The sequence below is a fragment of the Thermobia domestica genome, chromosome 2, assembly GCF_964235325.1.
Source record: "Thermobia domestica chromosome 2, izTheDome1.hap1.1, whole genome shotgun sequence".
Classification (NCBI taxonomy): Eukaryota; Metazoa; Arthropoda; class Insecta; order Zygentoma; family Lepismatidae; genus Thermobia; species Thermobia domestica.
The window spans coordinates 184,925,358-184,953,075 of NC_137455.1; the positions used below are offsets into that span (position 1 = coordinate 184,925,358).

The window sequence follows — 27,718 nt, forward strand, 5'->3', positions numbered from 1 at the left end:
TTCAAAATTCTGCGAATATTTGATTGAGGAAGTTACTGGCATCCACGTCGAAAAGTGAAGGTGCTTAGTCTTCTTCGAAGCAGAAAAATGAAATCTTTGAGTTTTACGTCCCACAGTTATGCCGGTTAGGCTAAAGGAGACGGTGATTATGAGTAATGAATGAAATGGTGGAATGAAGAAAGTAAGAGGAAACGGGAGAAGTCTGAGGAAACCCACGCACACGGTGTTTGTCCACCACAAAGGTCACTTGGTGGGGGCTAGGATCGAACCCGGGACCTTCTTCGAAGCAGAGTCACTGCTTAATTGCTAATGACACATTTTCTAAATACTCCAGGAAGAGACACGTAGAAATGTTAGGTAATTTCCGCCACAAAAGTGAGCAGGAAACAAAACAGGTTTGTCATTGTACTACACCATATATTAAGTATAAAACTGTCCATTGGCGTCGCATAATTATAGTATGCGAATTTTCAAAATTTTACGGATAACTGTTCCTGTTTAATATGTATGAACTAGTAAATATTCCCTCTTCAGTGTACAAAACGAAGATTAGAAAGTTCAATATAGCGACAGTTTACTGGATACACCATTGGCAAATCATTTGACGGCGGAAAAAGTCTTCCTCGGATGAATTCTGCACAGCACTTAATTCGAATGTGTGACTCTCCTCCCCGTTGAGGACGCTCAAACATTGACATGGCAAGTGTTGAGTACTTGGAATATAATGTATATGCAGGTATCAAGATGTGTAGTTATCTATGCAAGTACCTCGTTCTCAAACAGAACCATGTGCACTGTTCCAGGTTGTCCATGTTGTCAATGGCGTGGTAAAATAGATATTGCCTCTCGAGGGCGAACATCAAGAACAAGAGGAAACGGCAACCTACGATTTAGGAATCGAATACCTTATAAATAACTTGCTTCCCGGCTTGTACTCTATGTCTCTATAAATGAGGCACACATCTCTCATCCTATGTTTAGAATAGTCCATCATCTTCACTGCTATTAATATACTAAGGTGTGCGACACTACCACATGTAACAAGGGACCACGGGCCAACTATTTTTATACTTTTGTCATAAACTGGTTGAAAATGTTCCTACTACAATACGTTATCGTCCTTCGACGTAAACCACAGTACTGCCAGAAGCAACTGCTGTGAAGACACGACTTTCGAACATGAAGATCTAGCAACACGTACTCGTGTTCTGCTCCTAGTAGTGATCTACACTGGAAAGAGCTCCTAGTGGGGCATTGTCCAGGGTTACAAACCGACACGAATGTTGCAAGCATCACCTACCGCAACATCCCGTTTGTTCCGTTCATAAATTCGAAACACTAATACTTTCGATTTACCCGAAGCGTAGGGCTATTCTATATTTGTATCGTGATCTATATATTTTTATCCACTGGACTAAACACGTTGTAGTGAACAAAATGAAGCTTATAATTTTTTCAGGAGTTCTCTCAGATTCTCGCTTTACTAACTTCTTTCATAACTCATTAATCATCCGTTATTCTTAGCCTAAAGAGCACAACTGTGGAGTTAAATTTTCAAGAAAAAAAAATCAGAGGAAGTAAAAGCCTTCACAATGTCAGTCAGAGACACATCGAGAGTAAATTCCGCGTGGTCCTTAATCTATCATCACGATATTGCAGGAATTAACTCTTTTAACAGTCTGATCTTTGTAGCACTGAACAGCCCACTTTAAGTTCCTTTATGTTATGTGAGTCACAGAACTTCCGTAGTATTACATTCTTCCCACTATTAGCCTCGAATTTTCGGATTCCCACGCTTTTTGAAATATGTATCTTCCTTTCACATCCTTTTTCAATCTTTTGTCATATAGTTATCTTTCTTTGCTTTCATGTATCATCCTTGCCCACGTCTTGTCAAGAATAATTTTTTCCTATGGAGGAGGGAAGAGGGCACGGTGACTCAGTAGTAGAACGTTCAATTCTACTGCAAAGAGTCCCACTTTCGATCCCAGGCATAATTTGTTGTAGATCATCGTGTATGTGCGTTTATAAGTAATCCTGTCTCTTCACATATTCTTGTTTAATTACTTTATAATTAACTTTCATAAACAACCTGCCTCTTTCAGCCTCCAAAGCACGATAATGGAACTATAAACAAAAGATTTTGCTTTAATTCAGTTTAGCCTACTTAAAAAAAAAGAATGTTCTCAATTCAACTTGTTTATATATGTATAAGTAGATGTAATATTATATATATATATTAGATTGTCCTTATCTTTCGACTTCCGATTATTTTTAGTCTCATCCCCCTAAAATGGTTCCATATCTGATAAAAGTACCCCATGGAAAAAATAGCTCAAATAATATTAAATGGTATTCCAAGCTACCTCATATTTTCAATTCATTTACAATATACAACATGAGCAAAAGTACATTACGAGTTTGGAAACACAATTGTAAGTTAATAAACCAATATTTTGAATGAAATAATTATAGATAATTTGAAATAACGTGAGATGTGTGTTTGTGCAGAAAAGATACACCAAAGCGATATGTTACATGCTTTCTATCCTATTAAAAATGTTGGATTTAAATCCAAGATGGCAGTCTTCAAAATGGTCGTCCGTCCTAATGGTAATATACAGTAATAGGTCCGGTTCTTCTTCCATTACCCTTGTCAAGGATATGACCTCCCTCTTCCTAGCGTTTCAAACTTCAAGGATCTTTGCATTATATTATGTACTGTAAATGAATTCAAAATTTGAAGTTTCTTGGGGTGCCATAGAATATTCATAATCATCATCATCATCATACTTATTCTGCCATTATTGGCAGGTCACCTACTTTAACTGAGAAGCTTCCATGCTCCACGGTCGTCTGCTAACTTCTTCGTCGTCACGTACGATTTTTTTTGTTTTGATATTGTCCATTAATTGAACTCTCCTTCGCCCCTCGTTCTCTTTCCTGCCACCATACTCTAGCACATTCCTCATAATACAGTTCCTTGTTATCCAATGTCTCAACCAGTTTCTCTTTTTCTTTTTAATAATATCTACAATTGTTCTTTTCCTCCGTACCATTTCTAACACTCTCTCATTCGTTTTCCGCTGGACCCAACTAATTCCCTCCATTCTTCTCCACACCCATATTTCAAAAACTTCTAGTTGTTTCTAATCATTTTTGAGTAATGTACATGTTTCTGATCCATACAATACAATACTCCACACGAAGCATTTCCTGAGTGTTTTTCTTACCTCTTTATTCAAGGTATCACAAAACATTTTCTTCCTCCTTAAGGCTTCTTTTGCCATTCCTATCGTTGCTTTTATTTCACATTTGCATTTCATATCGTTACTAATAATACTACCCAAGTATCGAAAACTAGTCACCTGTTCTATTTTCTCTCTCCTACTTCTATATTTGACACAATTTACTTCGTTCCAATCACCATGGCTTTTGTCTTTCTAACATTTATTTTCATTCCATAGTCTTCAAAACCCTTCCTCAAGTTTTCTAACATCTTATTGATTTTCTTTTCAGATTCTGCAACAAGCGCCATATCATCTGCAAACAGTATATACCTAATCATTCCACCTTCTACTGAAATGGCGTCTTCATTTTGTAGGCTATGTTTTACTACCTCTTTCACATATACATTAAATAATGTAGGCGAGAGTCCGCATCTTTGAATTTCAGTCTCCTGTCAGTTCCTCCTCTATTTTAACATTTACTTGTCGGCTTAGATACAAGTTTCTTATAAGTCTTCCATCTTTCCATTCCAACCCATTTTTTAACTTCCAACAACAATTCCCAATTCACGCGGTCAAAAGTCTTTTTCTAGATCAATAAATACCACATGAACCTTTTTTCCCTTTTCTATAAACCTTTCACCGATCACCCTTAATAATCCAACTGCATCTCTTATACCCTTAACCCTCCTGAACCGAAACTGTTTCTCCGCAACTTTTTAATTTGTTCTTTCATATAGCCTTCTGTTCAGAATTCGAAGCAAAATTTTTGCTTCATGAGATATGAGCATCGGCGTAAATCTGTCTTCAACGACCGTCCCCGTATTATATTATATTATTATAAAATATAAATATTTTCAAATATTTATGAAGTTGAAAACAATGCCGTGAAGGATCACGGGAGCAGAATCGTCTTCAGTGGCGTATTTAGGGGGTTATCGGGCTCAAGCTCTCCCGAAATAAATTTGTTAGTTTTTCGCATTCCACGTACAACAATAATCCTTCTTACCATTTCTAAGAATGTCCTTGACTTTCCATTTTCTTATGCTTTTTGTTCAGAAATAATACTGTGTTTGTCAAATTTCATTCCATGTAAGAACTGCGAATTTTTGTTCTTTCTTTCGTCCTTCTACTTTTCTGCTTCTTTTTCTTGATGTTACTTTTTTCGTTTCGCCTATCATACTTTATCGACCGTTGTCAGTTGTGATTCAAGTCGGCCGTCATCAGTAACACCAAAACTAAGAGGAGTTGATAAGCGAAACTGGTGTTCCACACCAACTTGAGCGGATATCAACATGACGGGACTATAGTCATTATAACAAAGGAAAAATTATATCGTTTAGTTATTTTTAAAAGAAGGAAATGTTAAATTAAAGAAAATCAAAACGGGGGAATAATTAGCCCGGGAAATTAGGTAGGCCAAGAGGATGCTTCATTTTTCTTGTGTGAATAGAATAAAGAGTTAGATTTAGTCCTAAATCTTTGTATAATATCATATAGGATTTATCAATCTGCAATTCTTACCATTATAACTTCAATTTATGCATAAATTAAAATATATTTAATTCTCAAACTCAGGTGAACAATTGCCCACTTCCTTTCCTGTGTTGGGCATAGCCCCTAAATATGCCATTGGTTGTCTTCAACATTGTGAGGTGGGCAGATTTGAGGCTTAGGAGAGGAGAGGCTTAGGGGGATTTCTAGGGAGGAGAAATAAAACTCGTATTACGATAATGAATCTGATTTCTGAGGTGAACCTGTTGTAGAGTATATTATATATTAGGTGATGTAGATGAAGTAGTAGTACATATCAGTATTACAAATCACTGCCGTGAACACATTCTGAAATTTGAATACATGCATATTTATAATTGGTATGTTTCTAATTAGGCATCCACAAAGATCCAGGTTAAAATTGTTTTATAATAATATAATAAAATAAAGAATGACTTCCCCAAAACTATGAAGAAAGAATATCAATTATGTATGACACAACAATACTCTCATTTGAGCAAAATGATGATAATCCCAATAGCATTACAGGAATCGTTATAGAAATCTGACGCATGTCATATACTCTTTATTTTACAGATGTAACCTTAAAATTATGGAGAAAAATATTCCAGCAATTAAATTCTTGTCTTTGCTTACGAAGCATCCTCTCTTAAAAGAAAAATTGGGACACGCGGAAATACGTAGGAACAAACCATGGTTTGACCAGGAATGCACTAAACTAACAGAGAAGAGAAAACAGGCAAAATTAGGTTGGCTACAAAATCCGAATGAAATAACCGCACAAAATTTCGTAGACATCATGCGGGAAACTTTCAAAACGTTTAAAACAAAGAAACGCTATTTTTGAAAGCTAAAATGAAGGAACTTGAAGATAATAGTAAAAATAAAAAACATTCGGGACATGTATAAAGGGATCAACGAATTTAAGAAAGGCTATCAACCCCGTGCTTATATTAAAGAAAGCTGACGGAACAGTTTTCACTGATACAGATATCATTTTAAATAGATGGAAAGATTTCTTTGACGATTTGGTTAATACGTAACCAAAAAACTATGTGCGTGGAGAAAGGGAGATACACACCGCAGAACCGTATATTCCAGAACCCAACCAAATAGAAGTAGAAATCGCTATAAAGAAATAATTAAAGAAACACAAATCTCCGGGTGTAGACGATTCCGGCTGAGTTAAGTTTAGCTGGAGGCGAAAAATTGTGGAATAAGATACACAAACTCATTCTCCTTATCTGGAACAAGGAAGAATTGCCACAAGAGTGGAAATAATCAATCATTGCTCCAATCCACAAGAAAGGAAACAAAACTGACTGTAATAATTATCGAGGCATTTCTCTTCTGTCAATATCCCATAAAATCGTTTCAAACATTCTATTACCAAGATTTACCCTATGAGCATATGAAATTATTGGGGATTATCAAAGCGGATTGAGACGAAATCGATAATTTATTGACCAAATATTTATCATTCGCCAAATACTCGAAAAGAAGTGTGAATAAAATACCCCGGTACAGTTTGCGGAATAGAAATCGTTACACAAATTCTAAGTCCAAATTAATAACAAACTCTTGCCCCATTTTCTTATGCATCCAGAAATCTCCATCGATTAGTTGCTTCTAATATTCAATCCAACTCCCCCCTCCTCCACCTTTCCTTGTCTAAAGCAGTGTGTGTTACGTAGTGCACTTTTTCCATTCAGCTGAAAAAGAAACATTAATCAAGGTCACAACGTTATAGCGTTAAAACAGTCTTTTCCATTCGTGTGTTCTGAAATATTTTTAAGAGCCTAATTTAAAAAAAAGTCACACAATGTTTCCAGAGCTTCATAAAGACGTTAAGTTTCATTCTTTCCCTTCTTTAAAGACTGCAAGCTAGTAAGATGATCCCTAAGAAATCTATGAAAATTGTCAATAAAGGCAGTAGGTTTTGTGCTTCCTACATTCTGTAATGCACGCACAGAGCTCTAAAATATCTACTAACAGAAAGGAGTGTTATTCAATGATTCATTTCATTTCTTTTCAGTAATTGCAAGCAAATGTTCCAGGGGCGTCATTTGGGCAGAACAGGAGGGTATAATTTCCCCTCCCTTGAGCTTCATAAATACGTATTGTTTGATCAAATGTATAGTAATACACTAATAAAAAAGTGAAAATCTTATGTCGGCGGAGAATCTCCCCCCTCCCGAATAAAATCTAAAAGACACTGCTTTTAGCAAAAAAACCTATAGAGTTACAATAGCACATTCCTAGAGAGCTTACATTTGGTTTCAAGAGTCGAAGGTTTGATCTCAAGCAATACAGCAGAGTTCCTGTGTGGCATTGAGAGAGAGAGAGAGAGAGAAATTCGAGTATGGAGACAAAGAGAGATGACTTATATATACAGATTTAGAATGGGAGAAAAATGATCGGACAGCACTCGTATTATGACGAAAATTGTGATTTTGTGAAACAGAAGAAGGGAAGGTTTCGAACTGCGAGGATCACATTAGGCAGTTGTCGAACTATGGTGGAGAACTCTTTTTAGAGCATCAGGTGATTACGAAGGCAGAGAAAGATCTTGAGAACTGAGGAATTAAGAATTTAAAAAATCTGAAGCTACCGAGACGGGTTTCGAACAACAAATCTTGTAGTCATCGAACCATGACTTGATCCATTCTGCAACGGAGAACTCTAAGTACTCGTTCACATACCTTTTCTTTAGCTACGTTGAAAGCTAACATAATGGAATATTCCAAAAGTTGACTCGGTGGATTCGCCGTTCAGATAGGATGTAAACCTCTTGTAACTTAGTTACGATGTACCGTGGCGGATATAAATAATTCATCAGGTAATGGCGACTGCTTTGAAACAAATGCAGAGTATGAGAATTAAGTCAGTCATATCTGTGGTTTCGTGTGGAGAAAAAAACAACTTGTGAAACAAAGAAACGTTTAAGAACAACTCCAGTTATTAATATAAACTTTGCCGAAGATTATTCACTTATATTATAATGAAAGAAATACGAAAGACGTTCTGAAATGAAGAAATATAACATACAAATTTGCAAGCGGAGGCAAAGAAACCTAACGTAACGAGACTAAAGACGAATCATTTACTATGTAGTTGTCGTGGTTCAGTGGTCAAGGTGCTGGACCAGTAATCTGGAGGTTTGTGGTTCGAATACAAGTCGGCATTTTTTTACTTTAGGATTTTTGGTGGCGATTGATCGACAATGGTACACGTTTTATTATATTAAGATATTGGAATACTCGAATGTTACAATACTTGAACCATCAAATCCTCATGAATAATAATAGTAATAATAATAATAATAATAATAATAATAATAATAATAATAATAAACTAATAATAATTATTATATCGTAGAAGATTAAAAGCTAGGAGCTAATTATCGCTCAGGTCATACCATTACAAGCAGAAACGTCACATTTGGCAAGAATACTTTGGTTTTGTTTAATGTTGTCCACGAGAAGAGGAATTGTTCATCACGTTTCTAAAACAAACAAAAAATGAGAATTAACATTTTACATTCGAGACGGGACAAGGCTAACTCAAATTATCTCGCTTTGAAGATGAGAATCTAGATGAGACGAAAAGTATCGTAAACATTTCTCGTCTTGTCTCGATACTCGAAATAATGTATGTCTATTCTTTAAGTAACAATTGCCCTGTAGACTGAATCTTATAGGCTTTTGTTACTTTTTTCAGAGATCATTGAACTATGGTCTGTGTAGGTATTTTTGTAGCAAAGCTTTTATAATTACCTCTGCATATCCTTAAAAATTAGTTTATTGTATGCCTTACTGTTGAGTGATATTCAGTTATTTTTATTACAGTTATTTTCTTTAAAACATACAGTAGAATACTTTCTACATGAAACTTTAGTGAAATGCTTTTGTTTAAAATGTGGGTAGTTGCACAAGTATGTCTTGAAGATACGGAGCCCCTTCACCAAAATCCCTATGTTTAAGTAATGTTTGCCAAATTTTAGGTCAACTTCAAAACTTTCAATGCCATAATAATAATAATAATAATAATAATAATAATAATAATAATAATAATAATAATAATAATAATAATAATAATTATTATTATTATTATTATTATTATTATTATTATTATTATTATTATTATTTTTACTGTGTATTTGAGACCCCAATAATACGTCCTATCCCAATGCAAATAAGCAAACAGAAGTTAAGAAAAATAAAAAGAAATGTTTTGAATCGTCTATAAGGATGAATTGCCTTATAAGAGATACTTTTAAAAGAAAAGAGGGAGAAAAAGAAGGAGTTAGCTACTGGAAAATATGAAAATCGAACCTTCGAATGCCTTAACAGAAACTAAGTAGGATTTGTCATTCTCACGATACATAATAACACCCTTTCTTTGAGTAAAAGTAATTGGATTATGTATGCGTTATATTGATATCTTAAAAAATATACAAACCAATATATAAAAAAGAATAGTTCCTAATTACCAATTTTTGTTGAACGAACACATGGAACGTGTTGAAAATGGCGAACGAAAATAATATTATTTATATTAGGAGTAGAAGAACGTAATAATAATTCCACAATTAAGTTTGAGACATATTTATGACTCATACTAGGCTTGAAGGATGACCCGTCTGTATTCATGAATTGTTTGCGAAACACGCGAAGTTTTCAGACAGTAGAAATCGAGATTGTAGACTGTGACGTCATGTTGTTAGTTTTTCCCATGTGGAGGAAGTCTTTTCAACTCTAACTCGTAAGAACGGGAGGAATTGACTATTTTTCATGTTATTATACATCAGAAATATCTGCATTCTAAATTATAAAATTTTCTGAATATCCTCGGAGGGACTCGAACCGCTACCCCTAACTCACAAAACGAATGCTCAAGTCACTACCGTAAGACCGCTCTTTTGAGTAAGAGTTAATAAACATTCATCTATGTAGAAAATTAAACGTTTTTGATTCCAATATTTTATTAACGATGAAACACTGATTTTGGTCATGATGAAATACTATAGTCCAGAGAATTCAAGTTTTAGTTTTAAAAAGACCCGAAAATATCTGCGTAACTTATCTCTATTATTCTATTCGGTTATTCTCGTTTTACATGTATTTCCAGTAACCTTGAACGACAGGGTCAGCATCACAGATACATCGAAGACATGTAATATTTCAAAGGTTCTCTCACCGGGAATCGAAACTGAGAGAGAGAGCGAATTACTGATTTTACTGATGGGTTGGGTGCCTCGTTTGTTCGCAAGGCAAGTAAGCTTCAGACGGACGCACCGTGCTCACGGGTTTTCTTGGGACACTCCCACTTTCTCATTCCACCAATTCGTCCATGATAATTCACTTGCTTCAATCATAGTATTCCTCAACCTAACAGGCATAATCGTTGGACATTAAAGGTAAAGATTTCATTTTCAAGCTGTAAACCCAAACCAATCCGAACCGAAAGACATTTGTGTTTGCTATTGCTCATGAACGTGTTTTCACAAAATATATATAGAAAAAAAACATGGGGAATCATAATTCTATTGAAAAGTGAGACAGCAGACTCATAATATCTTAACCTAAAACGAAACTATTACATATAGTTTGGAACTTTTCCGAAATATATACAGATATTCTGAAAAGTGGCACTATAGTGTCTATTTTCAAACATAACTGAAGGAAATTACGGTTCGTTTTCTGAAATAAACTGGCACATTCTGTTTCAAGTTTAAACCGAACCCAAATCAGTTAACCCAGAGATGGCGTTTGTAAATGAAATCTGAACCCAGAACCCATTGACCCAACAACCAACGTGACCCACGACCGATCACCCACCGTGATCCAGTCTGCCCCATGTCCCATCGTGACCCACTATGACCCACTCCGACCCACCATCCACCATGAATCACTGACCCTCCAAAACACATCGTCATCAACTCTAATATGATTCACGGTCTCTTTACCGACTAAAGATTTTACACTTGTAATACAATCAGGTTGTGAAATTCTAACTAATCGGAGTTTGAATTTCTACCCTCAATCCCTCAAGCACCCCTCTGTTACAATAATGATGGATGTGACCTTTACGATATAAAATGGTAAAGTGTAGGTCATGGGTAAAATTACGATGAATTTCAATTAAATTATCATGGTCTAATTAGTTCCTTGTTGAATTATCGATAATTTTCAGTGGAAAAACATGAACGTTTTATAGTCCCAATTCAAGGTCAGTAGACGAACGTACAGAAGCTTATATTACAAATTTTATATCTGTTTTTCTCACAACTTTAAGGGTTGATTGCCCTGTGCTTTAAGCGCTCCATATAATAAACAAGCTTCAGCAACTATTATAGTAGAAAGTTTATGGTAAGCAGGGGCGGATCCATGGGGAAAGATCGTCCTTCAGAACAGGAATCTTTGTTTTTTGTATATAAATAAAACCCAGAGTTCGGAGCTCTTAAATGTAGTTGTAAGTAGCAGTATTACAACCCACCGCCCCAGCAGAAGTGCGTCCTGGATCCGCCCATGATGTTAACCATATATGGAAATATGATGCGAAGCACTATATTGTTTGTGTCTCAACTAATGTCGATTGTTTTCAATTATTTTTACAAACTAACCCACTATCAATTTACGTTATATAGAAAGTGCCGCACCTCCACATAAAGGAGAAGTATAAAAACTGCAAGGAGACGTTCTGTTCATTTTCAATAAAGAGATAATATACTGAATTTCAGCTCCGTAAGTTTAATGGCTTGTAAGATACTAAATTTTTTCGCAAAAATTCTGATCTCCACTATACCTTAGGATATTATTATAATGAAAGCAATAATATAACATTTAAGTTTGAGTTAAGGACTAACTATATAGCAAAATTAATTTCATTTGACTGGAATCTGGCCGTAATGATTAGGCACACATAGTTAGTTTATTTTTTATATAATAATTTATATATTACGGTGATTCAAAAATATTTTTTTTCCTGTAGCTAGCCCCCTTAAAAACTCATGGTCTCGAAAGCCAAGTAGTAGTATAAGTCCTATTGCTATTATTACAATTACAAATATCAATATCTAAGAATGGCTCAAGTTTTTTCACCTAGAGATACTCATCTCAGGTAAGTAAACAGAAACAAATGAAAAAGGGAAATGTAGGCCTTGAAAGTAAAACGTAGACAAATTCACCAGTGTTCAGAAGCATACTTTTAAATCACGCTTTACCCTACTCATAGGAGGTGGTTAGTTGCAGTTATCAGCTTCTCGCCACGTAGCATATAGAAATACAACAGAAATCAAACAACTGTTACTGGCGGTTTTCGTGGCCGTGCATACTAGCGCAGTGCACTAGTAATTATAATTGCTTTTCGCGTTTGTTCAAACCAGGCCCAAGGATTTTTCTATTTTTATAAAGTGATTTACTTACGTTACGTGTGCAGTTTTGCTACACGATTCCACTGTATAAGAAGAAAAAGAAGAAGAAGTAGTAGTAGCAGCTGTAGTAGTAGTAGTAGGAACGGATTAGAAGCCCCGCAGGGCTCGTTTTGTTCCACCTTGACTGCCATGATATAAATTTAACCTCAACTACTTCTTCAATTTTCTTTTTCAACCCCAACAAAGTAACAATGTTCTTCTATTACAACACAATACATACACCAGGTTTGGACCAGGCTTGCAACCAGCCACAGAGGTTTAGAGGAGCCATGAATATATTAGGGGGAGAACAAGTGTTTAAATATCTCTTACACATATCTAAATTGTGTTTTCTGTGTTGAGATCTGGAGATACTACGGAAAGTTTAGGTGGCCAGGCCCTCTAGCCCCCCTCTGATTGTGGGCCTGGTTTGGACAATCGCAAACTGCAACCAATGAGAAACGTGTTTTTAGTTTCTATGACTAGGATCGAGTGTTAAAAGAAACTTGCTGTTCAGAAGATGCTGTGTACAATGCAGTGAGCAGAGTGGGTCGGTGCGTTGTGGATCGCACTGGGTCATGGTGAGTGGTGAGTCGCAGTGCGTCATGCTGTGTGGTGGGTCGCAGGGGGCCACGGTGGGTGATGGATCGCAGTGGATAACATGCTGTTGACCCACAACTCAGTGACACTCAGAAAACTCGACCCACTTGACCCACTGACCCACCGATTCACTGACCCACTCCAACTCTGATTGGCACTTCTCAGAATATCCGTATATATTTTGGAAAAGTTTCAAAAGATATGTAGTTGTTTCCTTTTAGGTTAAGGTATTATAATTCTGCTGTTTCACTTTTGAATGGAATTACGATTCCCCATGTTTTTATTACATATTTTTTGTGGAAAACATTAATGAACAATAGAAAATACAATTGTTTTTCGATTCGGATTCATTTGGGTTAACAGCTTGAAATCTTTAAGTTACTGTACAACGATTATGCTTGTTAGGTTGAGGAAGACTATGATTGAAGCAAGTGAATTATGATGTACGAATTGGTGGGATGAGAAAGTGGGATTGTCCCGAGAAAACCCACGAACACGATGTTGTCCGTCTCAAGCTTACTTGCCTTGGGAACGAACGAGGTACCCCACACATAAGATACTTCAGTAGACGAGGTTTCAGTTTCGATTCTCGTTGGGAGAGTCTTTGAAATATTACATGTCCTCATGTATCTGTGTTGGTGTCCCTGTCGTTCAAGTTTACTGGAAATACCTGTAAAACGAGAATAACCGGATATAATAGAGATATGTTGTAACGTTCCTCTTTGAGCGTTACATTTTCTCAAAGAGATTATTTGTGGAAATGTTTAATCAGCTCTTAGTTAGTATTATTTTTCTTTTATATTTTCTCAATTCTCGACCCTCATGAAGGATTCAAGATGGTCGACAATTGGACTAGTGTGTGTAGTCGTAGTATGCTACTTTCTTTTGTATGTCTATGACTTGCGTCGAGCGGATATCTTTCAGCTTCTGAAGATAGCGCTGACTGCTTGAAATAATTTGAAATTTTGTGCTTCGTCTAAACGGAGGGATTATTATAAATGTGCATATATAAACATTGATTCATATAAATTCTATTTCTATTTAGTCATATACATATTATTATTAAAGTTGTCGTTTCGGTATTACGCTCTAATGCGTAGTAAGGAGCTACCAATCAGAGAGCGAGTTGGAAGCAGGCGCACGCTCCCTTTGTCTTAGCTTTGTAACCGGGAAAAATATGGTGGTGAGAACGGAAGTGTAGTTTTTCGTCCTGTCTTTTGACCTGATTACTGCGTGTCATGCAGTGGAATGATTGTTTCCCATCACGAACCTTTTAAATAGGAGGTGCTGTGACGGAATAGTGATGGTAGATTAGTGTGCGTGCAGTGAACTACAATAAATTACCTACGAACACTCAGCTCGTGCTCGTACAGGATATTACTAGGATAGTCTTGATACTCGCTAATTGTTTGCTGTGATGTAAGTGGAAGTCTAACAGTCCTTTCCCAAGAACTGTCTCTGGGACCAAGCTCGATTATGTATGGTCTTTTCTTCTTGACGTAGCGATTCCCCGTCCTCTGCTTTCCTTAATATGGGACTCCGTCCTTTGTTACTCGTCGTCTGATTCCACCTGCCTTTGTGGGACTTAAATGCATCTTTTAATGAAGTTCCCGTCTGCGGTCGTTGTTGTGAACGTGAGTGTTTCAGCAACTTTGCAGTGAGATTGTCTACCTGGTGAGGGAATTGGTGGAGTGTATTTGATTGCTATCAATCAAAGAAGGTTGCCATTTGGTCAAGCTGTGCCTATGCCTATGATTACGACCGTCATGTACCGACATGCCTGTGAGGTCGTTGGAGACCGGTTGCTACCCTAGGATGCTGTCCGAACTGGAGCCCTTTGAACTGGCCTGTGGTGACGGTGCTGTCCACTTGTAAGCAGCGAAAGGTTGGGTAAGCTTTGGGTCACCGTCCCAGGTAACTATGTTTCATTATCTTTTATCTCATTCTATGAAAGGAATAATGTCGTTCGGAACTGTGAGGGAATTTGTCCGCCGTTCATGTAATTCGTTCAAGTCGTCTCCATTTACAATATCCAGTGCTATACTATTATCGTCGTGTGTTTATTCTGTGGTTTGAATCGTTTATAAACTAAAGACAATATATATATACATCCATTAATCATTGGTTATTCAGTGCATTTACATACTATATGTATTTCAGTTCTACAATGTCTATAATGTCATTTCAAGTGAATCTTGTCCATAACATGTCCGAAAGTGAGTCTCTATCGAGTAAGTCGAATCATACGCCGATGGGGTAGTCTGATATCAACACCATTTCTCTCTTGCTTTAGATGGAATCATTTCCCGAGTTGCGTAGATGTATAATGTATCACTCGTTACCATCTAGCTTATGTTCGTCTAGTAGCGGGCACTCCGTATTGTCTATTTACGACCACTATGTTGGTGAAGTAAAGCTTGATTAGCAACAGCTAGCTCATGTCTGTCCGGTAGTGGACACTCCGTATTAGTTATCACAATATATATATATATATATATATATATATATATATATATATATATATATACATATATATTTCATGATCTAAGTATTAAGTTGCCACACTGCCAATTTTATGTAAATCCTCGAGTTGTCTTCATGTCATATCTTAGCTATAATGCTATTCACTAGTTTCGCAGGACGCGTCGAAGACGGTGGGCATACGCTAGTACTCACATTTCCGATGTGAGGGTGTCAGGGGTAGAGTCTAATTTACTGGTTGGTCTTGTACTTCCTATAATGTTTCTACAGTATTATTATTATTACCGCCGCTGTTAAATGTTAAGTTGTGCCGAGGGAAATATCCCCTTAACAGCTGGTTGCGGAAGTAGTGGAAACGTTATGTGTTTGAGGAGGAAGGTTAGTCGACACAGCCACATGCTTACTCCCTCTGCTGTGAGATGTTTTGTGAACAGTAATGTATTTGAAATTTCCTTCACTTGCTGTGATGCAGCCTACCAAAGATTATGTCCTGATATTTATTTGAAAATGTAAACAACTCTTGTTATTGAGGATACTGTTCAAATATTGCTGTTACTCATCTTTAGTTGTGTTGGTGCTAGAAGTTTTCTGAAATCTTTAAGGATCGAATACAGATGATTTTTTCCTTTTTCTTTTCTGACAATTGAGTTTAGCTGTCTATGTTTACTAATGCCATTTTCAATATTATACGTTGTTTGCAAGAGAGTTAAATAAATATGATTACAAGGTACGTGGTGTTGTTTCGAAATGATGATTTTTTATTCTTCCTCCTTCTCCATACCGGCGATGCCATTAGTGTGCAAGAGTCTGGATTTAAGTGACGTTGTGCTTACTGGTCTATAATTGTAGCGTAAGAAAGGAATATATCGGCGACCCAATAATTTTTTCCTCCTTTCCCCTAACGTCAGCTACGAACTAGAGTAAATGTTACGTTTCAAGTTTGGCTTCCCGTAGCCAGGATTTAACATGGTACTTTTCAAGTTTGGCGTACACAGTTAGAATTCTAATTACTGTGAAATGTAACGCCACAAGTTGGCTACCCAGCCATAGAATCGAACTAGTGTAAATAGCTCTTTTCAATGTTACCGAGATACTTTCGGTCTGTTTTAAAATTTAAACTTGAATTCTCTGGACTGTAGTATTTTATCATGACCGAAATCAGTGCTTCATCGTTAATAAAATATTGGAATCGCAAACGTTTGCAATTTCCTACATAGACGAGTATTTATTAACTCTTACTTAAAAGTGAGTTAGGGGTCCGCGGTTCGAGTCCCTCCGAGGATATTCAGAAAAAAATTATAATTTAGAATGTAGATATTTCTTATGTATAATAACATGAAAAATAGTCAATTCCTCCCGTTCTTATGAGTTAGGGGTGAAAAAACTTCCTCTACATTGGAAAACTAACATGACGTCGCAGTCTACAATCTCGATTTCTACTGTTTGAAAACTTCGCGTGTTTCGCAAACAATTCATGAATACAAACGGGTCATCCTTCAGGCCTAGTATGAGTAATAAATTTGTCTCAAACGTCATTGTGGAATTGTTATTAAGTTCTTCCACTCTTACTAGAAATAATAATATTTTCGTTCGCCATTTCCAACACGTTCCATATATTCGTTCAACAAAAATTGGTAATTAGGAACTATTCTTTTTTATATATTGGTTTGTATATTTTTTAAGATATCAAAATAACGCATACATAATCCAATTACTTTTACTCAAAGAAAGGGTGTTATTATGTATCGTGAGCAAGACAAATCCTTTTAGTTTCTGTTAAGGCATCCGAAGGTTCGATTTTCATATTGTCCAGTAGCTGATACCTTCTTTTCCCCCTCTTTTCTTTTCAAAGTATCTCTTATAAGGCAATTCATCCTTATAGACGATTCAAAATATTTATTTTTATTTTTCGTAACTTCAGTATGCTTATTTGCATTGGAATAGGACGTGATATTGAGGTCTCAAATATATAGTAATAATAATAGTAGTAGTAGTGGTAATAATAATAATAATAATAATAATAATAATAATAATAATAATAATAATAATAATAATAATAATAATAATAATAATAATATAGAAGACAAATTCTGTATGAGGACACGTTGTATTAAATAAAATCTGTAAAATTGCCCGTAGCGTTAGGCATGAGTTTCAAAATAGCGATTGGAGGGATTGGAGAGAAGTGTCAGCACCATCAGGACATACCCTCTGCATACGTCCCTACATCTAGCTAAATGTTAAAACGGAAAGTTTCGAGACAAAATTCATGTAGAAAGTAGGGATACAGAACTCACAAGAGCCGTAAGAAAATTTGTTTTTAAGTAATGGTTATGCCGGCTAATCTACAGAAGACGTCGATGATGAGAATGAAAGAAACATTAGAATAAAGAAAGTGGGAGGAAGCAGATCACGGAGAAAACGTAGACACAAGGTGTTTGTTCAGCACAATGGCCACTAGGCGGGAGCTGGGTGGAACAGGGTGTACGATTAAATTACCAACACTTCAGTAATAATAATAATAGTAGTAATAATAATAATATCATTGAAAGTTTTGAAGTTACCCTAACATTTGGCAAAACTTACTTAAACGTAGGGATTTTGATGAAGGGGCTCTGTACCTTCAAGCCATACTTGTGCAACTACCCACATTTTAAACAAAAGCATTTCACTAAAGTTTCATGTAGAAAGTATTCTACTGTATGTTTTAAAGAAAATAACTGTAATAAAAATAACTGAATATCACTCAACAGTAAGGCATACAATAAACTAATTTTTAGGATATGCAGAGGTAATTATAAAAGCTTTGCTACAAAAATACCTACGCGGACCATAATTGAATGAGTTCTGAAATACAAAGTAACAAAAAGCCTATAAGATTCAGTCTACAGGGCAATTGTTACTTAGAGAATGGACATACATTATTTCGAGAATCGAGACAAGACGAGAAATGTTTACGATACTTTTCGTCTCATCTAGATTCTCATCTTCAAAGCGAGATAATTTGAGTTAGCCTTGTCCCGTCTCGAATGTAAAATGTTAATTCTCATTTTCTTGTTTGTTTTAGAAACGTGATGAAAAATTCATCTTCTCGTGGGCAGCATTAAACGAAACCAAAATAATCTTGCCAAATGTGACGTTTCTGCTTGTAATGGTATGATCTGAGTGATAATTAGCTCCTAGGTCTTAATCTTCTAGGAGATAATAATAATTATTATTTTTCGAAGTACTGAAACATCAGAGTATTCAAATATCTCAATATAATATAACGTGTATCATCGTCGATCAATCGCCATCAAAAATCCTAAAGTAAGAAATGTCCGACGTGGATTCGAACCACAAACCTCCAGATTATTTGTCCAGCGCCTTGACCACTTTTTTCAGCAACTTCTTTATTTCCTGAAAACAAGTTATATGACGAACCTATTTAGCAGAGCAAACGAATACTTGGTAGACGTGATGTTGTCATTGAATAATGTGAATTAACAAATAAACAGAATGGTACAACACAAGTACAAAGAATATTGTCACGTGTCAAATATTATCTGTAAAATGCGACTGAATAGTTGTTGTTGTGATTGAGGTTGAGTGAAAGACTTTTTTCTGATCCTGTTGAGATACTCTACATATAGGCGAGGATCACAATACGGTCTATATTGTTCTATAGAAAGGATCGTAGTACCAATTAACCAAACTGCTGCCTACCGTTTCATAGGAGGATACCACTGAAAGTCAGGGAAGAAGAGGAGAGTAAATGTAAAGGCGGACGCTGGACAGCGACAAATTAGTCCGAGAAAGCGGCATAGTCTCTGCCACACAGATCTCTGCCATCTTGATTGTCATATTGAACATAAAGTATAGTGCTTCCACTTTAAACCTACAGATTTACGTTTCATATACCTTCTGTGATAAAAAGGAACACTAAACTTAGAAAAAATGTCCATATTATACGAGTATATAGTAAGACTTCTAATATAAATTTGTATTACTTTAATATTACTGTAAATACCTAATTACTAGCTATATTTAATTACTCACTTTGCACATCAACGATTTCTTCGAAATTGTTCTAACTTAGCATTATACTTACGACACAGATTATCTTCATTCCTGGAAAATAAACTCAAGTTCAAATAAATTTTCTATATTACATATAATAACACTTCTAATTGGAAGTTCCATTGCTTTTTCTGAAATTACTGGCATCTACAGAAACACTTAATCATTAACTACATTTAGTTTCAATTACCAAAATGTTTATCCTACATTTGGAAAATGACAAACACTAATCCGTGTGAATAATGGTTCCGTGGAAATATTAAGCTTAGATAATACCTTCGATTACAAAACTGAATAAGCAGTAGCAATTGCTTTACACTAAGTGAATTTAAAACAGTATTTTTAAATCAATCAATAACATAATTAACTTACTCTTATAATTTGACCATCCCATTTAAGATCCAAACTAAATGAAAGCTCGTTTCTAACAATCAGCTTCCTATCATCTAGTAAAGTTTGTTTCCTGGAAATCAAATTAGAACTTATTAGATTAATTTACAACATTAGATCATATAGTTTACAGTATTCAACTGAGGTATTAAGGTATGTATTCGTATTAAGGTATGTATTATATATTTTTTCTTTTTAGTCTTCGAATATTTCAATAGATCAAGGAAACCACTTCTTTATGTACTTACTAAAAATAGCTTACAGTCTTATAGTACAATGAACCCATAGTTCGTGAACAAGTTTTGTGAATAATTTTTCCCTGGGTTCACGAACGATATTTCGAAATTCAAACACATACACATACACGCCTGCATCCTTAATTCCACGTGTCCATTAATGTTTTCGTGCGTTTGCCTTAAACATTATTTGTCAGAGCCCTGTGTTCAGAAACTATCTTTGTTCTCTTTTGCACTTTTTTGTGTTACGTTAGAATTCATGCTCTTCTTATTGAATTTAGAGTTACATATTTATCTTTTAAAAGTGATAATTGCATATGCGTTATATATTTTTCATCACATAAAAACTCTTAAACATGTGAAAACACATGCAATACTATATTTCTATGGTTTGAACGGTTAATTGTATTTACATTTATGTCAATGGGTAAAAACAGCTTTAGTTCGCGAAAGGATTATGGAACTGTTTAAGTTTGTGACCCTTGAGTTCACTATAATTGTCTTTAAAACCATTATCTATGGTTGCAACGTAGACTAGGAAAATTGGTGGGAAAACTTTTTAAAGTATAAATACACATGTCATGTTGTGCATTGTAAAAGTGTGCGATTCACCTTTTTTCCTTTTCCAAATTGTACATGTAAGTCTCTAATCACTAAATTAAACATGTGTTTTATTTTAAAAAAGGAAATAGGATTTTTAACGGAAATTCACTCTCTCATTATTGACCAATTTGTACACCAGGCAGTAGTCACTATTTTGAATCTTCAGAAATATTTACGCCATATTACACCAATATCGAGTATTTTTACGACACCTATATCATATCATAAGGGAGGTAAAGTGATTCTTCGTTTTCACCGACTTCAATTTCAAGGATTGCGGGTTGTGTTAAAGCCTCAATAAACAACTACACAACATTGTATGAAAATAAAATATTTTCTTAACCTGTTATCTTGGAACCGGAGAAGGGGCAGAAATAAGATCACTCTCACTTTCTCGATTGATTTTAAATCCAATGAGTAAAAATGATTGTAAAGTCTCAAAAGCACGTGCCACATTGATCAAAATGTAATATATATTTTAATGAAAGTTATTGTGGAACATTTTTTATATCTGGGTAGGGGGTAGGGTATATGTCCTACATTGAAGAGGTATATGCACTGGTCTTGTTTATTATTTTTAATCCTAATCACTGAACATTGTGAAAAATTTCAAAGAAAATATGTTACATTCTATCAAGATCAAGTATTTACGGAAGTTCTGTCAAAAATCGGCAAGGGCAAGGAAATTAATTCACTACGTTATTCTTAACTTATTTTAGTTAAATCTAAAGAGGATGATTCGAAAGCTTTTAAAAAAATATGTGCTTAATATTACGTTAAAATCAAGCATTTTAACAGAAAGTATTGTGTAATAATTTTTAGTCGGATATTTTCACACTTTCCTTCTGGCAGATTTTAATCCTAAGATATAGAATGATCGGGATACCCTAAAGAAACTTGATATCATGTTTTGTCATAATCGAGCAAACTTTAGGGAGCTTATCCTGCGGAAATCCTTGCAAATGCATATGCTCAAATTTCCATGAGAGGTTGGATTTCACCCGGTTGTATGCCCTTATTCTTCAGGGATAGTAACCCCAAACAATAAGCTCATTTTAAAAAATGTTTAATCGAGTTAATTTTGTGAGAATTATTGTGGAGCAGATAGACACATAAATCCGTATTGAAGGAGATGATATAAACTCACTACACTCTCTTCATTAAAATCTGACACCCTGGTACTGTAACCCAGAGTGGGATAAAAATCCGATTAATGATTTGGGCTTTATTTCAAGTAGTACAATAGTGATTTGAAATATGTAAAATAACGTCCGAAGATAGTTATATAGGGTCCCTATTGATGTGGAGAAATCTATTTCCCTGAATTCTCCCTGACTTTTCCTGACCTTCGGCAGGAAACTCCCTGACTTTCATGACAGGTGTCGGAAGACGTTGGCATATAAATAAGGAAAAAATAACGGTGAATATTTATATATGAAACGACGTTTATTCTATAGAGACAAATAGTAATCAATTGCCCATACATACAACAATAAAAAACAAATAGATACTATAATGGTTGGCTAATCTGAAATTGGTGTACAATTAATGTTAGAAAAAATATGAAATTTCCCTGACTTTCCCTGATTTTGAGTGTTTTCTCCTGAGCTTCCCTGACCTGCACCATCTTCCTTGAGTTTTTCCTGACTTTGCTGATTTCCCTGACCAGTAGGAACCCTGGTATACCTTCTAAGCTAAAGAAGATCAATTACACTATGCAACACTCATTTTGTCCTTGTATTATAATAGTGATTTTGGCTTGTTACCTTGAAAGTAAGTAAAAAAGGTGTATTTTTTCCATGAAACTTCGGTTACGTAGGTAGTAGCATTGAAAATATGGATTCTGCCCTATATTAATGAATTTATATGTGCATGTTAAAAGTGGGTTGGGTTAAGTTGCATTTAAATTTGATTGAAGGGACTGACAACACTGATTGAGAGATTCGCGGTAGGAACAACATGTGTGATACTGAGCAGAGTGTTTTAAGCCTATCTGTAAGGATTTAAAGATATGTATATATATACATATAAAATCCTAAAATATCCTGTCATATTGGAATTGTGTCACTGCATGCCTTTCTTGTTAAAATTGTTCGTAAGACGTAGTACATTCAGCCGATTGAGCAAATAAAAGATAGTGAAGACACACAGTAGTGGGGAACACAATCTTTTCCCGAAACAGTGTTACCAACCTATGCTAATTTTATCTTGACAAGTAATTTATTTCACTGTTTTACTTTATGAAATATGAATACGAGTAATACAATCGCTCCATAAATTTTACATCTTTCAAACGTTGGAACAAAATCTATATCCTAATTTGTAATATTTCAGTCATGTTGAGCTGCATCCATTCTGTTATGTTTGTGGAGAGTTCATAAGGACAAGAGCAAACAATATAGACTCCAAACGTCCTTGAAATTTTGTGAGGTGTGTAAAGCTTACTTTGGAATGGCAGTGAATGATCAAGATAAATCATGAATACTCCCATGTGGTCTGTGACCTGCGCAAAAGTACATTGGAAAATATTTACAATACTGCTTATTTTACATCAAACATCAAGAGTTTGTTTTAACAAATTTGGAAAAGAGTGTTCACCTCATATAACATACCTAAAGTGGTTGACGTGTAAGCCAGCATTGCCAACGTCCTCCATGCACTTAACAGTACAATCACTCATTTGTCTTAAAACTTACATTTTTTCTCTACTTTAATATCGCAAGTATTGCAATCAGGCTTTTTTAAAAATCATTTTTTGAAGAAACAAATAACAGTATTACTTAAACAACACTGATACATTTCATTTTTTACTTAATTATTTCCAAATTATTTAGGAATATTTCTTTTTCTTCAGGTTAGTACAGAGGGAAACGAGGATCAATGAGACTCGCTATCTCCAGAGTTTGGAAGGAATCCATGGAGTACACTACAAACTGTTAAGTTTGTATGGTAGGTCCAACAGTGCGTTGTAGAGGCAAAAATTCAACTCCACGCTTCTATTCTAACATCTCCACTTCAATTGCGCCAATTCCATATTCAGACAAGTTACCTATTTCCACTCCTCCCGTGGAGTATATACCTACCTGTGTGTGAAGAACAATAAGTGCAATCTGATACTGATGAGAACATTGAACTACAAAGATATTGTAATAGATAACAGTATTATCCTAACCAAGCAGATTTGAACGATCTCATTCGAGATCTAAGTCTAAGTAAGAATGGTGGCGAACTTCTTCCTTCCAGGCTAAAATAGTAGAACATAGTTGATAAATATGTAAATGTAACAGCTCAAAGAAGATGGCACGAACAGTTTTGCAAATTCTTTTGTATGAAAGATGGATTGTGCTTCTGCCAAGATATAATGCTTTGCAGATACCCTGCATTATGAAAGAGTGACTTTTATTTATAGACAGCTCATCTAGAAGTCTGAAGGCTGCGCTTCTGCATAATGGAAATAGGCACCCGTTTGTTTCTGTGGCTCATTCGATCCCTACGAAAGAAGAATTTAACAACTTGAAGACCTTATTGGGCAATTTGCAGTATACAAAATATGGGTGGCAAGTAATAGGGGACTTCGAAATAATTGCCTTACTCATGGGTTTGCAGGACGGTTTCACGAAAGTCCAGTGTTATCTGTGTTATGGGACAGTAGGGAGAGAGATGTCCACCACCGGAAGAAGTACTGGACACAACGGGAGAAGTACTCTGTGGGAATACATAACTAAAATACAAGCCACTTGTGTACCCTAAAGTGGTATTGTATCCCCTCTTACATATAAATCTGTGTATTACCAAGCAATTTATGAAAGCCTTGGATAGGGATTCTGACGCATTGAAGTTGTTACAAGACATGTTTCCGTAGATATCACGTGCTAAGATGGAGGCTACAGAGTTTATAGGACCGCAAGTGAGGAAGATGATCCAGTCCACTGAGTCCTCAGTGCTGCTAAGAGATTGAAAAAAGGCCTGGAGTACATATTCAGAGCAATATGGTGACCGTTTTCACCAAGACATTATGACTTTCGAACACCGTTATCAAGAGTAATATAACTAGAACATGATGGGGGACTGTATCTGGAGCTAATTCGTGAAAATGGTGATATGCATTAACGAAAATGTAGGAAAAGGACACATTTCTAAGGTGTACACAGGGACATATGGGTATCAATGTACTGAAGGTATGTATTAAAGGGGCCTACACTTTTGATGTTACTATGTAGGTGCTGGGGAACTTAGTAGCCAACTTCTTTCTTTCATTTCAATACAATGTCTAGTACATTTCAAAGCATTATTTGTGTTTGCAAACAAATCGATGTTAAACTTACAAAAGCGAAGTTTCATGAGAATTGTTCACATTTTCTTAAACGTTCTATGCATATGACTAATCGGCAATAGCAAATGAAGGACAAAAAAATTAAAAGTGTTGCATAGTGTTATTAATGAAAATGAATGATTATAGAAGAATTGATGGAATGGAAATTGAAACGTTTTCATTAGAACTCTGAAATAAACCACGGATATGGTGTTGTCTACAAAAAGTCGTACATATCCTGAATTTTCTTTTCAGATTTTTCCCTCAGCTTCAGGGGCTAGCAACAAGTAAACACTTCTTATACATTGCGAGTACATAATGTTTACTCTTTTCTAATACAATGGTTTAATAACAGCAGCAATTCTGTAATAGCAATAAGACTATTTTATAATAGTATACTTCTATAAGTTTATTAGACAGCATGAAGTGCTTAACCTACTTTGATCTTTTTCATCGTAGATAACCGTAACTTGCAGAATTATACCATCTATTTAATAAGGTAACTACACTGAAATTAGTCACTTTTACAGGTGACTGTACTTACAAATAAAGTTGCAATTTTAATAAGTTTATTTGAATATTCTTTCGAAGAACATATATAAAAATCCCTAGATTTTTTATTAATAAAAGACAGCAAAACATTTTTCGTTAACACTATGATAAAAACACTTTCCTATTAAAAGGTATAAATTGTACAAACCCTTTTCTCAGGACAGAGAATACTTAGAAATATTAAATCCTGATTAGATTAAGAAAGTATCATAAACAGATTGAAGATGGATAATAACCCTAAATTTCTGTTGTAATACTCCACAAATCAGTTTTCTGCTACATATTGATCAACGTTCCGTCCCTAATCCGTATGCCTTTGGCGACCAGTCTACGAAAGTCCTCCGACGAGATGAAGTGAGGTGATATAATGGGAGATACATTACCATACATGACTATATGAAATTTTTGTGCTATGAATACCATCATCATTACTACAGCAGGTATCTGTAGTACCGCTAAACCTTACTTATTATGCCCCTTCCCACCACAAACACCTATTACTTGTTTTCCAGCTTAGAGCAGCTTTCGGCCAATCTATAAATAATGTGGTTAGTAGTAGTACCCATAGGATACAAGAGTGTTTAACAACTTCATAACCGTTTGATTTTCATTGGAATCGTAGCTCTAACAACGGAATTAACCCGGAAAAACACATCCAAGTTCAGTTGTAACAGATTCAAAGTAGACATGCATAAATCAAAATCAAAACATTCCGCTAAAGAAGCTCCAAGATTTGACGACAAAAAATACGCAGCAACGGGAGATAGATTAATCTCACAGACGTAGGTATGTAAATGGACTTTGAAGGGAACATATGAGAAACCAATGGTCATAACTTACTGAGAGAAATAGTGTAAAACTTTAAACTATCTAGAGTAAGAAAAGAATAGAAGCTATCAATAGTGGAGAGGAAATTTAAAAAGAGTGCTTGAGGTCTTATGAGAACTTACGGTAACCGTTTCTGAAACAATACACAAATCCGAAAATAGCAAAACTGCGACTCAGATACTTACAGGTATTGGGTTACTACTTCGACAAGTACACCTTATAGCAGAATTTATCTGATATTTAATTACCAATACAGGAATATTGTAAATCAGAGAGTAAACAAGATATCTTTAATCTCTGGCTCGATGTAAAACTCAATCAGTTTCTTCAGTATCTCCCTCTCTTGAAGTGTAAGACGGTCAAGAAATTAGTGAAATGTATTGTCAAAATTGGATGCAAGTGCTATTGAAGACAACAATACCACTTTTGCTGATACCAAGATTACCAAGCAGCGAGAAGATAAAGCCATATGGTCGAAAGTGAAGAAGAGTTTTGCTGTAAGCAAAATTGAAGCAGAAAAAACTACAAAGAAAGTGAAATCACAGCCAAGCGACGCAGGACAGAAAGTTCTTCCAATATGTCTAAATTAATAACAAAGACAATAAAACCCAGACTAATCATGAAAAGGACTCTAACAGCAATTGTAAGTGTCAATATAAGAAGTGCACTTACACTTCTTAGAAGCCAAGAGTGAGGTCATACAACAGAGGTGAAAAAGGTCATGGCAGCAAAGCTGAACAGAATTCGCCTTCTGGCCAGAGCGAAAAATATCTCAGCAAGATAACCAGGTTAAGACTAGCACACACGCCTTAAGAGCTGTATCTCCTTCACTAATTAGTCTTAAAAACACTTTGGATGACAAAATAATATGAAAAATGCTATATGCAGTCACCTGTAAGATCAGTGAGTAAAATCTATGGAAAAAAATTGAAAAGCTGTCCATACTGTTAAAATTTTACCTTGTGGAAAAATTAATGCAGACATTCCTATTTGGTAAAATTAACGTTGCGGTATTCCTCCAAAATAAAATCGGTGACTTGGATAGTTAGTTTTATTGTAAATAATAAAGATCCTATACAAAGATTTTATAGCGTGTTTCACGACTACTATTTCCGAACAGTTAATTAGAAAGGAAATAAATTTTATCATAGACAGTGGCAGTAAACCTACTCAAGAAATTAAAAGAAATTGACAAGAAATTAAAAGCAAATTTGTTTCAGCTAAGTTACTACCTGTCACGAGTATTTTGTTAGCTGTCCAATTAATTATTCTGTGAAAAGGGCACAAGGTTTGCATATAGAAGTGAAAGATCATGCGTTCGAGGTCTTAGTTTTTGTTATCAAAAATATGAAAACCAATCTGATATGTAATTAAAATGCCGTTCTTTCTTAAATAAAGAGCAGTCTTAAACTTCGTGTTTAATCTATTCATCAGATGTACCGACAAAGGTCAACTGGCATTCCTGGAGCGGGAGTTCAGCAAAATCATGAGGATCTGGGGC

The 27,718-nt window shown here is 35.3% G+C and overlaps 1 protein-coding gene across 1 annotated transcript in view; it reads right to left on the minus strand.

Annotated features, from left to right (window-relative positions):
• Positions 1-27,718, minus strand: part of LOC145679779 (uncharacterized) — a 177,942-nt gene that overhangs the window by 36,706 nt on the left and 113,518 nt on the right. The window contains exon 12 of the mRNA XM_081750334.1: positions 19,669-19,759. Coding sequence (XP_081606460.1) covers positions 19,669-19,759 — 91 coding nt within the window. The remainder of the gene's footprint in view (positions 1-19,668; positions 19,760-27,718) is intronic.